The sequence below is a fragment of the Homalodisca vitripennis genome, chromosome 4 (genome assembly GCF_021130785.1).
Source record: "Homalodisca vitripennis isolate AUS2020 chromosome 4, UT_GWSS_2.1, whole genome shotgun sequence".
NCBI classification, from domain to species: domain Eukaryota; kingdom Metazoa; phylum Arthropoda; class Insecta; order Hemiptera; family Cicadellidae; genus Homalodisca; species Homalodisca vitripennis.
In genome coordinates this window covers 17,891,239-17,906,607 of record NC_060210.1, presented here as the reverse complement: position 1 = coordinate 17,906,607, position 15,369 = coordinate 17,891,239, and the positions used below count along the sequence as shown (strand labels likewise).

At 34.7% G+C, this 15,369-nt stretch overlaps 1 protein-coding gene across 3 annotated transcripts in view; it reads right to left on the bottom strand.

Annotated features, from left to right (window-relative positions):
- The window catches only part of LOC124359003 (lipase maturation factor 2-like), a 60,521-nt gene that overhangs the window by 24,996 nt on the left and 20,156 nt on the right, over positions 1-15,369 (bottom strand). For all 3 annotated transcript variants that reach the window (XM_046811331.1, XM_046811332.1, XM_046811333.1), the window contains exons 4-10: positions 13,518-13,723; positions 10,046-10,224; positions 7,491-7,599; positions 7,183-7,323; positions 6,549-6,757; positions 4,039-4,279; positions 2,588-2,804 (exon numbers count right to left, since the gene is read on the bottom strand). In XM_046811331.1, coding sequence (XP_046667287.1) covers positions 2,588-2,804; positions 4,039-4,279; positions 6,549-6,757; positions 7,183-7,323; positions 7,491-7,599; positions 10,046-10,224; positions 13,518-13,723 — 1,302 coding nt within the window. The remainder of the gene's footprint in view (positions 1-2,587; positions 2,805-4,038; positions 4,280-6,548; positions 6,758-7,182; positions 7,324-7,490; positions 7,600-10,045; positions 10,225-13,517; positions 13,724-15,369) is intronic.

Here is a 15,369-nt window from a genome sequence, read left to right as displayed (position 1 = left end):
GGAAGGTGACAGCATGGTTACTTCGTGTTGGATGGCGGGCTGCAGAGGCGCTGTTGTTGTCACCTTACACCTAAATTACCGGACCAAAGCTCTGTTAATGAATTGTTGTATGACTATTTGTTAATTTAATTTAAAGATTAATTTAATCTTTGCATAAAACTTGGCACCTGTCAATTTCAATTTCATTAATGTAGCAATTAATTTTCAGACGTGGACCTGCTTTTGTTTGTTAGACAAGTTGTTTGTATTAGTTGTAATCCTTTCTTTTCAAAGTTGTTAGTATTTTAGGTTATACTTTTAAAGAAATTTTATTTTTATTCTGTCATTAATATAGCTTTTATGTAATGGTATGTAAATATAAGAAAGAACTCTTACCAGCACTCTGACCTGTAGTCTTGCTGGGATTTTTCTATACGAATAAGCTTTGTTTTTCTTGTATACGAGGGGGTACCCAAAAAAAACCGGAATTGTATTGCTGGCAGCCGGCAGCGTGTAGTACACATTCCTGCCGCTAGGCGTGTGTCGCGCAACCCATTGCGAGCTCAGTGACCCCAGTTCCGTTGTCCTAGTGCATTCTGTTCGTTCGTAGTGACTGTTTTCGCTAACCCTGTTTTGTTCTCGTTTCGTTTTTTGTCATGGCAAGTTTAAGTGAACAACGTGCAGCTGTGAAATTTTGTTTTTTACTTGGTAAAAATGCTGCAGAAACTATTTTAATGTTGAATACAGCTTACAAATATGATGCTATGGGGAAAACTCAGGTCTACGAGTGGTTAGCTCGATTTAAAAATGGCGACATGTCGATTGAAGACAAACCTCGTTCTGGACGTCCATCAACCTCTCGAACGGACGAAAATGTTGAGAAAATTCGTGAACTTGTGCTCACCGACCGTCGACAGACAATTGAGGAACTATCAGAGAGTAGTGGGTTAACTTGGAGCTCGGTTCAGCGAATTTTAACAGGAGATTTATGACTGAAAAGGGTTGCTGCCAAATTTGTTCCTTGACTTCTGACTGACCATCAAAAGGCACATCGAGTTGAAACTTGCCGCCTTCTGAAAGAACATTTCGAAAATGATCCCGATTTTCTGGAAAAGGTAATTACTGGTTATGACCCAGAAACGAAGCAACAGTCAAGCCAATGGAAGTCGCCATCTTCACCTCGTCCAAAAAAATGTTGGCAAGTCAAATCAAACATCAAAACCATGTTGATTTGCTTTTTTGATGCTAAAGGCATTGTTCATTCTGAGTTTGTTCCTCCAGGTCAGACTGTCAACCAAACATTTTATTTGGAGATTTTAAGAAGATTGCGCAACAGTGTTCGCCAGAAAAGACCCGATTTGTGGCAGACTGGAGACCGGTTCTTCCACCACGACAACGCACCGGTACACACAGCCATCTCAGTTAGGCAGTTTTTAGCCAAAAACGGCATGGTTCCGCTGCCCCACGTACCTTACTCGCCTGACATCGCTCCATGCGATTTTTTTTATTTCCACACATGAAAAGAGGCTTGAAAGGTCAACGATTTGACAGCATTGAAGAGGTTAAGAAAATAACGAAGCTCGAGCTTGCAGCCATTTCTAAAGATGACTACAAAAAATGTTTTGATCAATGGAAATACCGTTGGGACAAGTGTATTAGTTGTAATGGAGATTATTTTGAAGGAGATAAGGTCGTATTGTAAAAAATTTGATAATATATAATTTTTATAAAATAATTCCGGTTTTTTTTGGGTACCCCCTCGTATACTAAGTATGTGGAATAAAGTGATTTGATTTGATATATGTATCTTTACAGATAAAAATATTACTTTTAGTTTTGATTACATTCATGTTTTTAGAATAATTCATTTAAACACCACTTTAAAACGGCAAAAAAGTTCAGAAAAATTGTCTCTTATTAGAATTTTTTTTTTCAAAATATAATCAATTTTTACTTTTGAATCCATAAAATCAACTTACAAAAATGTTTTACAGAGAAAAAAGATTTCACACAAAAGAATGGATTTGGTTTACATTTTTATGCAGCTACGATAACTAATTCCTATAGATTAAACAATAATATGGTGTTTGAAGATGATTCACGTGGACCAGATAGATAATTCTAAAAATGTTCCTAAAAATCCTAAAATGCCTAGAAAGATTTATATGGGCACGATAAAGTCAAAATTGTAGAACATAAGATGTTTGCCTTTCAAAAGCATAAGTTTCCCCATATTTATCACTCATTTTGTTAAGCATATTACTGTAAAAAAATTATCAACTGACATTGGTTTTCATTAAAATTTTAAAAAATGCATAAAGGTTACAATTTTATTTAAAAAAAAAAGAAGCCATTACTGTTTAAGTCATATTTTGACCGTGCTGATGGGCAACTGGTCTGTGCAAGGATCTTATCTGATAATAAAAAAGGATTTGAACCTGCGCTATCTCTAGCACAAATCTAAGTCCTAGACCGCTCAGCCACCAGCAACCCCAAATGAATCTGGTTTCCCAATCATCAATATACAGTCATTTACTGTGTCTGGATCGGATGACAAGGTAAAACTGCTATAGGGCTGTACTAGACCCCAAGTACAAAATTAGCATACCTTTCAGACCAACTGGTGTAATGGTAATGGTAGAGTTCAGCTCTCAGGTACTTGGGTGGGGAATCCTTGAAGGGGTTGTTGGCCTGGTCCATCAATGCCAGCACCTCCGGTTGATTGGTCAGGATCCGGTAGGTGAGAGACATGAGCCATGGGTTCTGGTGGTACGTGCCCAGCGCTGCGAACCACATCTGCCAATCCAACCGCGGTTGATGGGGTGCTGAGACAGTAAACATTCGTTTTTAAAAATTAGTGCGGTAAACAATAATCGAGGAACAGTGGGGAAATTAGAAAAGAACAGTGAAGTTAAGGAAACAGGATTTTTCCAAAAACTTGTCATGGTTCAGTAATACAAAAAATAAGTAAAAATGTTTCGAGATCTGCAATCTGATCTCTTCTTCAGGTAAATAACTAACCTAACACATAATTACTAACTAGGTTAAAATAAACAAATCATACCAGAGCATTGTGACACGCATAAGTCAGGAATCACAACCACCAACTTCACTAACTCTAAAACATGTACTTAATAAAAAACAAAACACAACACAATTATTAGAACTAAACTACAGAATACAGGTCACAATAGGTCTGCATTCGTCCACCAACCACCAACGACTAACCAAAGGCCAATAGCAAATGGTGATCGTCATGGCAGAAATAAGATGGCGGCAAAAAAGGAAGGGAACAGGAGAGAGTCCTTTTGTATTGTTGGTTCATGCTAGATGAACTTCTTAATACCATACTGTGACTCTGCATAGGTTTGTTACAAAATCAGATTGCAGATCTCGAAACAAACGTGTTGCTGATTTTTTGTATCACTGAACAATGGCAAATGTCCAGAAAAATCCTGTTTCCTTCACAATCCTTTCACCGTCAAAAACAAATGTCAAACTAAGAGTCAAGTTAAGGCAGTCAAAGAAAAGAATGAGTTTTGATAGATTTTGAACCCTCCCAACTATTTTTTTTAATGTCACACTATTGATATGTGAACATAGCATACAACATCCAATAGAATTGACTTTGTAATTAAATTTAAAAATACAGATTTTTAGCCATAACTTTGCTACAAAAAATAAAATTTTATCCCTATTAGCGATTAGTTTTACACCTCTTTTATGAACTAACTTACATCATTAAATTTATTTACTGTAAATCACTACAAGTTATTTCACCATTTTTCTTTTTCATTACTTTCATTGATAAATACACATTGTAAACTGAGTGAAAACAGTGAACTGAATATCACTACCTAGTTTCCTATTTTCCAGAAAGTTGTTCTGTTTCTATTGTGTATGTTTTTGTCAATACCCTTTATGTCATAAGCTTTTAAGGGATTGGAAAGGTTGTAATTATGCAAAAATTTCACACAATAATAATTATGATTTAAATTTTACAATTTGATTAAGAATATGAATTTTACCAAAAATCAGTACTTGTTTGGAACCACTCACCAACTAATGGAAGGCTCCTGTTGACATCACCGGGCTTGTAGAGGAAGTGGTACTCCAGCCAAGGGCCTTTGAGGTCGTTGGCTCCTTCGATGATGATCTCTGGCCGGCCTCCGACACCTGTCATGCGCCTGAATAGCCCGTAAGCGTTGGTGAGGTGCAGGTGTGACAGGCGAGTATGCCACTCCCTCACTACTGGCAGGACTGTGGCATTTCCAGCTGGGTGCAAAGTGGAGAACGGTACCTACATACAAACTTTCTGTTGAAATCTTTGAACCAGAGATTTCCCTTTTCAAATTCTAGAGATACGAGGTACTTGTCAATATTAAAAAAAATACTACTCAGAGAACATGATACAACAAGTGATACTTTAATCTAATTATGTTTCTTAAAAATCAATTCCTGATTCTCTATAACATTTTAAATCCTTTTATGGTCCAAGTTTAATCTAAATGAAACCAATTTCTGGTGTTCTTAATTCTTTAGAAACCACTTGATAACACAAAAAATAACCCACACTCATGTCAATAGGCGTATTATGTTACAAAATGCTAACTGCACGCATATTAATAAATATTATGATAATTAGGTTATGAAGGTAAAGGTTTTAAAATACAATGAACAACAAAACACTCTCTTGTGATTGGTAATTTGCATATTGCTGATCAGGCAATAATTAATGCTAGTAGATTTAATTTGGAACAAATCTTATTGACTGATTTTCAAATCTGAATCATTTTTCAATATTTAGTGGATTTGAGATTCGGTTTTGACTGCTAGACATTGTATTTTATTGTTCTCGCACTAGAAGAAAAACTGCACATTGTACCATTGTTTTTACTTGCTTGAATTTTCATCTACACACAACATCAAAGTTAGGACTTTTTGAAAGAGGAATATCATCACAATCACAATGTTGTGTGCTCTGGAACAACATAGTCCCATTCCACTTTGACTCATTGCCTAAGCATGAGCGCAGTTAAGAAAGGGGAAAGTTGTACTGCTTATCCCATGTAGTGCTGGTTCCAATGTTTTTTGTTTTTTTTTGGGGGGGGGAGAGGAGGTTGTAAACATTTGTACAGAGCTGCAAGCAGGGCTTGGAATGCTGTTCCTACCATGGTAGGCACAACTTGACTACTATTCTTTGTTTGAAGTTTGTTTTTGACGATGGAAGGATTATGAAGGAAACAGGATTTTTCCGGACATTTGCCATTGTTCAGTGAAACAAGAAATCAGTAACACTATGTTTAGAGATCTGCAATCTGATCTCGACTTCAGGTAAATAACTAATACATAGTTACAAACTAGGTTAAAATAAACAAATCATACCAAAGCGTTGTGGCACGCCTAAGTCAGGAAACACAACCACCATGTTGTGTGTCAACTTCACTAACTCTAAAAATATGCAATTAATAAAAACTATACACAACACTAATGATTAAAACTGAACTACAGAATACAGGTCACAATACGTCTGCATTTGTCTACCAACAACCTACGACTGAACAGAGGGCACTAGCCAATGGCAATCGCCACGGCAGACAAAAACTAGATGGCGGAAATAAAAAGGAAGGAGGCCAGGAATGAGCCCTTTTGTTATTATTGGTTCATGCTAGATGAGCTTCTTAAAACCATATTGTGACTCCATATTGGTTTATTACAAATATCTGATCCGTTTGATACTTATGGTTTTATTTTTAGTTCATTTTTTAGAATTGGCAACCAAAGCGGCCTAATCTTGACACTAGGCCTAATAAAGTTCATTTAGCATGAACCAATAATAGCAAAAGGGCTCATTCCTGTCCTCCTTCCTTTTTATTTCCGCCATCTAGTTTTTGTCTGCCGTGGCGATTGCCATTGGCTAGTGCCCTCTGGTCAAGTCGTAGGTGGTTAGTAGACGAGTGAAAACGTATTGTGACCTGTATTCTGTAGTTCAGTTTTAATCATTAGTGTTGTGTATAGTTTTTATTAATTGCATATTTTTAGAGTTAGTGAAGTTGACACACAACATGGTGGTTGTGTTTCCTGACTTAGGCGTGCCACAACGCTTTGGTATGATTTGTTTATTTTAACCTAGTTTGTAACTATGTATTAGTTATTTACCTGAAGTCGAGATCAGATTGCAGATCTCTAAACATAGTGTTACTGATTTCTTGTTTCACTTGACTACTATAAACTCACCAGACTGACGGCGAACACAAATGTGGCAGCAATGATGTAGAACACAGTGGACAACCAGGTGAAAATTTTCTAGAAGAAGGACGAGGAGGTCTGGGACAGAGCTGCAAGCAGGAGGTGGAATGCTGTCCCTACCATGATAGGCACAACTTGACTACTATATACTCACCAGACTGTCAGCGAACCCAAATGTGGCAGCAATGATGTAGAACACAGTGGACAACCAGGTGAAAATTTTCTAGAAGAAGGACGAGGAGGTCTAGGACAGAGCTGCAAGCAGGAGGTGGAATGCTGTCCCTACCATGATAGGCACAACTTGACAACTATATACTCACCAGACTGTCAGCGAACACGAATATGGCAGCAATGATGTAGAACGCAGTGGACAACAAGGTGAAGATCTTCGAGAAGAAGGACGAGGAGGTCTGGGACAGAGCTGCAAGCAGGGCTTGGAATGCTGTCCCTATGAAAGACAGTAGTCCCACTAAGATTACTAAGGGCAAGCCCTTAGACAATGCGAAGTCAAATTCTGCCTTGGAGAATGCTGAAAAAAATTAACGTTTGTTACGATCTAAATAATAAAAATTGCATTAAAATGAGTTGCTATTTTGAATGTTACTGATTATAGGAGTGCCTATTTATTTTACTTTATTTTATCAAAACTCCCTGTTACAACAAAATTTACCAAATATATACCTAATAGTTACTTTAAAAATGGTTATTTGAATATTCTGTTATCAAATTGTACTTGCTTCTAGTAATTTCAAGTTTAGGTTCTATAGTTCTGAAACTGCTGTACTAAGCATAACAACTACTATTATAAGCAATATTATTAGTGTTCAAATAATTTACAATGATTGCTTTTAAAACCAACCATTCTTCACTATGTAAATCTAATTGCTCTATTGAGTGAGAACCCGCTGCTAATGATTTCTTAAGTATATGGATGAAACTGAATGATAAACTCACCAATCTTCGACTCAATTTTTCCGTCCGGATAGAACTTTATAGAGTACAACACATACGTAGCATACAACACTGTACCATACACAGCAAGGCAGGTCAGGTAGCTCAGTATTGTTCCAAGTTTGCTCGATTTGTTCTCTTGTTCTGCAAAACCATGTAATTTTTACTCTGAGTTATGATTAAGCATATTAAAATGTAAAGGTTACGATTACACACTAATTCTCCAATGGCTGGTGGCTTAACAGTGACTGTCAATAAATCACTACCTTTTTTTTTGGTAAAAATAACAATATTTAATTGCCACTACTTACTTTTTGTTGCAAAGAAACTGTCGTTAACAAGAGACAAGCATAGAGACATCGTCAGGAAGTTGAAGAAATTGAAATTGCCGCTGATGACGATGCAAACTTGAAGGAACATCTGCAAGTAAGATCATAAAATTTAAACTTAAAGCACTATCGTGAGTAATAAACATACTTCACAGAGCAGTAATGATAATAATCAGTATAAGGTCAATTCAGAGTTCCTAGCAAAGTGGCTTGAAGAAGTCTCTGACCTTTCAATACAAAACAATAAATTCCCATATCCTGTTACTGATAAAATCAACGGGTTTTTTTTAATAAAAGTTAGTTTTATATTTAAACTAGCGGGCCCGGCGCGCTTTGCTGCGCATTTCAATAATTTTTTGCAAAAGTTGCCCCCGGCTTCGCACGCAATTTCCCGTTGAAAACAGTACACTATATTCACTTATTCTTTTTCTATCACATTCTAAACATTGCTGAGATAATTGATAGTCGTTCCATCGTGAGCCTCTTGGGCGTATTATGAAGGTATGTACCATATTCCTGCCTCTATCTAGCTGTTACCCACGGCTTCGCACGCAAATCTTAAGAACCGAAGTCCTTATATTACTTAGTAAATTTTTTTTTTTACTATAATAAATTTTAGATTAAATTAGTTATATCTCCGATGCCACGATTGAGCTTGCTTTGTTGTCTCGATCGAGAGAATATGTACACACGGAGTTTTGAGAACCATACTTCTGTCAAAAAAAACAACTAAGGTTGATTTTATAACATTCTTTATATTTGTAGCCAACGTAAGATAGTAATTATGATATCTGCATTACTCTTCTGATCAAGCATGAGCATGGTTTATATTAAATAAATATTGCAGTTAAAGGTGAATTTTTACGTCAAATTTGAATTGTATTATCTGGATAGTAAAGTCTATGTTTAACAGTGATTGCAAAAACAGTTTAAACAAAATTTGTCGTTTCTCTTAAGCTTACTCTATGCTTTAAAACTATAAGTGTAATATATGTTTACAAAGAACAGCTGATTAAAAATTTGAAAAGACGTTAACATATGTTTGCTGCAATGCATTTCTTATGGGTATTTCTGTAACCAGTGGGGCGGAATCCTGAATCGGGAAAGGGATGGGCATAGCTTATAAACCTTCTCCGTGGAAAAATACATATACGTACAAATTTTCATCATGATCGGTCCAATAGTTCACGATTCCATAAAGGACAAACATACAAACATTCATTTTTATATATATAGATAATGTGAATGTCAAAATATGGTCACAAATACTGATCAAAGCACAGAAGTAAGGTTAAACATTAGTAAAAAGCTAATATTTACTTGGACAATGATACAAGTAGATCAGTCAAAGTTTAAATAATGATAAGACTGTATGTGCAGGAAACTTGTGTTGCATCTTCTAAATACTGGAAGTAATATAAAATGTTGACAATTACAAGAGAGGGTGTCTACTACTGAGAAGTGACTTTTGGTAACTTTTAGTGACGTTTCAAGCAAAAAATCTGTTACCTGTTTTGTCAACCATTACAAAAGCAACATATTTACAAAGTACAAAATGTTTGCTGCTCCCGGCTTGTGCAAGCATACCTAAAGTGATTGTGCTCGCTTATATGTCGACAGATTTTGTTGAAAAAAGTAACATTGGAATTGTTATAAAAACTGCAAAATAGGTAGCATCTTGTAATATTTCATAACTATACTAGTTTTTTTTGTTGTTATTTCACTTTTAAAACTTTTAATTGATGCCATTTTTAAATATTGAAGAAATCACAGTTACTTTTTTTATTTTCCTCTTGCAAATACATATGTACAAAGTTTAGTATATGTAGCTTTACTAGTTCTAGAGATATCAATTATTTTTGTAAGAAATACAAAATGGCAGCTAGCGGCTAAACAAAACATTTCTCAACCTATATTCATATGACATTTTTTGTTTGAAATTATGAGTACTATTACTAACCACTGAATTACATAGGTTTCTTTTGGGCCAAGATACAAATCTATTGAGTTTGGGGTCAAAGGGCAATAAGTCCAACTATATGTCTGCCTGTCTGTCCAATAACACTAGGTCAAGTCTATAGTTACTCCACAGTATAGATTTATTTTATACAAGTTTTTCTATATACAGTATCTAGATAAATAAATACTTCAGTGAATGTTTTGTTTCTTTTCCCACTAAGTTGTTTTTGACACAAACATAAAAGTAAAGGATAGTTATATGTCAATAATTTATTTTTCCGTTATTTCAACTTTTCATCAACCACTGCACAAGGCACAGAGCACACAAATAATTACATAATTTGTCCATAAATCAAAACACAACAGAGTTAGTTTTACACAAATGACAAAACCTCAGTCACTTGGTGAGTGTTGTTCACAAAGACAGTCAGAACAACCATTCAAAATATTACCAGTCCAGTTGTACTTGTTTTAAAACCAATACATCTACGACACACAGCAAGGGCTTCTATAGAAAATACAACTGCCAGATTGAGGGCTTACACTGTTCTAAATTCTAGATTAGTATAGTTACTTACCTGTATCCAAAATGCCACGGTCTTTACCGACTGGACTGGGAAGAAGAAAAGTGGAGGGAGGAAAATCTCACAAACGTTGGCAAACACAGTGTTGAGATTGAGGAACCAACCCGGCAGGTGGAAGCAATACCAGGCGAGAGGTGCTGGCAGACACATTGACTCAAAGTGGACATTGAGTGCTGCCATATAACACAAGTTATAATATTGAGTACTTTGTTATTATTTCAATGTTTGAGGATAACACCTACTAGAACACCAGTGGTCACACAATTCAACCCTTAAAGCGCAGTAAACACAAAACAGGACTATTTTTATATTAGTATAAATAATAACCAACTAAAACCATTTTCAAAACATTTTACTTGACATTATGTGTTTCGGCATTAAGCCATCATCAGTGCACATTAACCTCTAAATCAAATGTTATTTTAGTTTATTGTGTACGTTACAATTTACAAAAGTAATACAAGTACATAGGAATGTGTAAACGTATAGATTTACAACCGACAGGAAGCAAACAGGAATGCGTGTCACATCAAAAATAAATCAACAGCCATTTTAAAAAATTTTCATATACAGTTGTACCTCCACAACTGATACAGATACAGATACAGATACAGTTGTCATGCACCTACACAAAGAGCGCGGGTCCCCACCAGTAGTAGTACCCCTTACAAAAAAGTTTATTATTTCTTCTTCTAAGAATTAAACAATAAATGTAACTTTGGCAAAAACAGATTTAAAACATTTATAACTGACACTAAGTATTGGTGCCAAAATTTCTTCAGCAATTTAAGGGTCAAGGTACTAGACTTTGGGTCTGAGTAAACAGTTCAGATCTTGTTTGTGACTAGAAAAGTTTGACCAGTACTGTAACAAAGGTTCTTTCAAGAGTTTAGGGTTAATGTAACACACGATCTGTTTTTAGATATGGACTACTAATTTATGGTAACTGCTCTAGAATTGAAGAAATATTATTACTGCAGAAGAAGGCTATTGGAGTTCTTAAAAAATATGAGCCTAGAGAGCATTGTAAACTACACTTCAAGAAGTTCCTATTCCAAACTGTTATAAATTTATATATATATATATATATATATATATATATATATATATATATGATTTAGTTATCTACATACATAAAAATCCAAATTTACTTAAATTTAAAGATGAAATTCATAGTCATAACAATCGTAATAAAAATTATGATGAAATTGGACAATGTCGGTTAAGCAAAACCCTTAACAGTCACGTTGTGGTATCGTTGAGGGTTTATAATTTTGTTGAAAGACAAATTAGCTCATATCCCTTTGACAGATTTAAAATTAATTTCTATTCCTGGCTGTTGCAGAATTCATTTTATAGCTTAGATGGATTTTTAACCCTTTTAACCCCAGCCATTTTTCCATGGACTTGCCAGAAAGCCCATGGCGATAAGGGACCGTAGTGCAGAATTGAGGGAAAATACATATAGTTTTCATATTTTTGAAGATAATTTTTAGGTTTTTATTTTAAATTGTTCACAAATAAGTGTACTCTTAGATGTAATAGTTAAAAAGTACTTTTACAGAATTATTTGTTTTTTTTTTTTTAGCGTATTTATACATTAAAAAAATTGTTATTTTTTTTATTTTTTTATAGTTTGGACATACATAAAGGGTAGAAAAAAAAAATTGTAGCCCCTGAAAAATGAAGCAATTTTGTTGCACACATATTTCTTACTACACAGACAAAATTTGAAGAACTTTCCTTGATAAATGCAGGAGATGTATCCAATTAATTGTATTGCTGCATAAGCACTTCTTCATATATTTCCAAATACACGTCAGTAGAAGTATACAGATATGTATACTTGTTTTTGTACTTTTGAAATAATAACAATTGTAAAATAACACAAAATAATTGTAATGGTTTGTAAGACTAAAACTTGTTTAATTTTTCAAAAAAGTAAAAGAAATAATATTTACAATATATACATTTTATATAAACAACTCAATTCATTGTCTTCAAAAATAGCACATTCACCACTAATAATAGGGCACTTTGGGATTATACCGACCACACCAGTATGAAGAACACAAAAATATAAATTTATAGAAACAAACATGATAGAACGAAAAAAACAACTCTTTAATTACAAAATTACAAACTTACAAGCATTTCCAGGCATTGTTATCGGTATTGCTGTCGCTGTTATCTTATCTTTCTCGAGAATCCCGATTACGACAGGCCACGCGGCATCACATGATTTGCACGGTACATAGTTGCCTTTCCATTACAATTCAATTTATATTTCTGATCAGATCCTCTAGAATTTGATATTTTACTGATAGGTACTATCTCGAGGGATGTTTTTCTTTCGTTGACATCAGCGCGAAGGCATGGCACTCGCATTTTGGGTGGCGGAGTGTGATCAAGAAAAAAAAACAACTTTTGAGTGTTTTTTCAATAAAGAGTTTAGTTTTAGTTTGATCATGTTTGTTTTTATTGAATTTTTTGTGTTTGGAGAAATGTAGAGGTAAAACACGGAAGTACAACAAAGCGACGCACCAGCTGAACGGGCGGCGAGACTTTGCAATCACGTTATCTACTAGACGCTCGACTTTGACCTCTGTCTGAGGATGGGGAGGGGTTTGCGATAAGACAATTCCTGTTTTATATTGACGAAATATTGTTCTACGCTAATCTAGTAATCAGTAGAAGCAAAATGTCAAATAACGATTCATGTCTGGGTGTTGTCGGTATAATCCCAAAGTACCAATAATAGTGTTTATCAAAGTGTTTTCACTCACTGGTAACTTTTCTCTACGACGTTTATTCATGTTTTTTTACTAATAATACAATAAATCACACGAAAAACAACCGCTTTCAATCACGCAAACTAATTGAGGTTATAAGTCAGCATACAACAACAATGCAACTGAAGTCGTCTGACAGCTGACATCGACAAATAAACTACGCTCAACGACGACGAAATACGATGCCAATTGGAAGGTTTATTGTTTTTGCATGTAGCCCGTTTCTTCACCGACTACTATACCGAAACTGATGGCATTTGGACATATTATTAGCCAGCTATATTAAATTCTCGAGACGTCCGGTATATCGGACGTTGGGCATTTTAGCTAGACCACCTCTGTCCGATATATCGGACGCCGGGGCTAAAAGGGTTAATGATTATTGTGTTTTTGTATTCTGTTACAATCACTGTTGTGCTGTATAAGTTGAATTATTTAGTTTTAAGATTTTGACCTAACTGTAATAATGTGCTGTATTAATGACTTTGTCAATAATGTTGTACATTTTTGTGGCAAATAAAAATGATGAAATGAAATGAAATAACACTTCAGTGCGTGACTTTGTAATGAAGAAAGTGAAAGTCCAATGTGTGGTTCACATAAGTGAAGAGCTTAAAGCGTTTACGGTCAACGTAACACATAACCGTAAAAACATTTATGGATCTGTACCATACCATTCAGGCTCCACCACTGAGGGCAGCCGCTGGTGAGCTTGACGATGCCGGAGCTGAAGAGCAGTCGGAACGCTAGCCAGCGGACAAGCCAGAACGTGACGGGGTCACTGGGAGCCTGCAGCGTGGGGCGGCGACGTGTACCAGGCTTGTGCCGAATCGGGGAAACCAACACACACAGGAATCCTGCCTCCAGCAGCAAGATGTCCCTGGACATTCCAGGAAATTACAGCGTACTCAGTGACCGTTGCCATTCTAAGAGTTTATTACTAAACCCATATAGTACAATGCAAGATGAGAGCAATAAAATATTTCAGATAGTTACGGTTTGTTGATCCTAACATGTTATTATATGCATCGTTACGTGCTTATTACACAATTCAAAGTGCGTTAATCCAGCACAGTCAGGACTAGAGGCATGCTGAATTATCTAATATGCCGGATTATTGGATATATAGCAGAGAAATAATGTAAATATAATGGAACATGGTGAAGGTCAAGCGTTCATCCCGATTCATCACAGCTCTGTCATATACTGGCAGTGGCAGTATATAATTTAGTTGTAATAAAAGTGTTTTGGCGTTAGAGGAAAGTTAATGAATTTATTAGTGGCATGAGAAGGGTTAACATATTTCCATTTCACTAAGAATGGCCATCATCAAACAAAATATTTTAAACTGAATTGTTACTTACTATAAAATAATATGGAAGTTCGTCTCTAAATTAATTAAATTAATATTTTTTTTATATAAATTTTTATGAATTTTTTAAAACATCCTGAACAATGGTAAAACAACCCTACATATACATACATACATATTAAACTCTCTACAGGATGTTAAGTAAAAGTGTTCTAACACTTTGGGATTTTGCTCTACACATAAAAATGGGCAAAAAAGTTCTTATGAAGGTATGTCCTAAAACCTTTAGTTTTCCGTCAATCTGTCTATAAAATATTAACCAAATTTGACTGAACATGTCCCAGTTGGGAGGTATGAGTCGTTTTTTGCTCCTGGCTTGTGTTAGCATACCTATAAAGTGATTGTACTCACTTATGTGTTAACAGATTTCTATGAAAAAGGTACCGTTGGAATTGGTATAAAAATTACTAAATAGGTGGTATGCTATGTGATATTTTAAAAACTGTACTGGTTTTTTTGTTATTTAACTTTTAAAATATTAACCCTCCAAGTGATGACTAAACCACTTCAAAGTGCTAGGCCATTTTCGAGCATATGACATTTCTTTTTTTAAACAACTTTTTATATACAAATATATGCTCAAATTGCATGTATTACATATGGTTTTTTTTCACAAACATATGTTCTATAAGATCAAGTAAAAATAAAAATGTTTATCTTTTATCATACAAAAATCTGGTCCTTCCAACCGGTTGTGTAGTATTTTATATTTTTATTTTTCAAAATCCTTGACATATAGTTTTTACAAAATTGTTGCCGTTCATGCAAAATGTTGTATGTAAAAAGTGTAATTTTTCAGGAAACAAAAAAAACATGATAACTTTTAACGTAATATAAAACTATGTGGTTTGTAATAAATAAATGTATGTTTAAAATGATATTGGTTAAGTCTCAAGTATATATAAATGTAATATAAACCATTTTTCTTAAGTTTTAAGTGAACATACGACTTTTTGCAGTTAAAATCATTTATTCGGGCTAACATAACGTATTTTGCATTACAACATAGGACATTTTGCACTTAATGTAGACTTAAGTCAGACTTAAAACGAAACATAGGCCATTTTTGCTTTGAAAACATAGACATTATTTTGTGAATTATTAAGGTTTAAAAAAGAAAACAGATACATAGTTTTAAGAACAATACAGTTTTA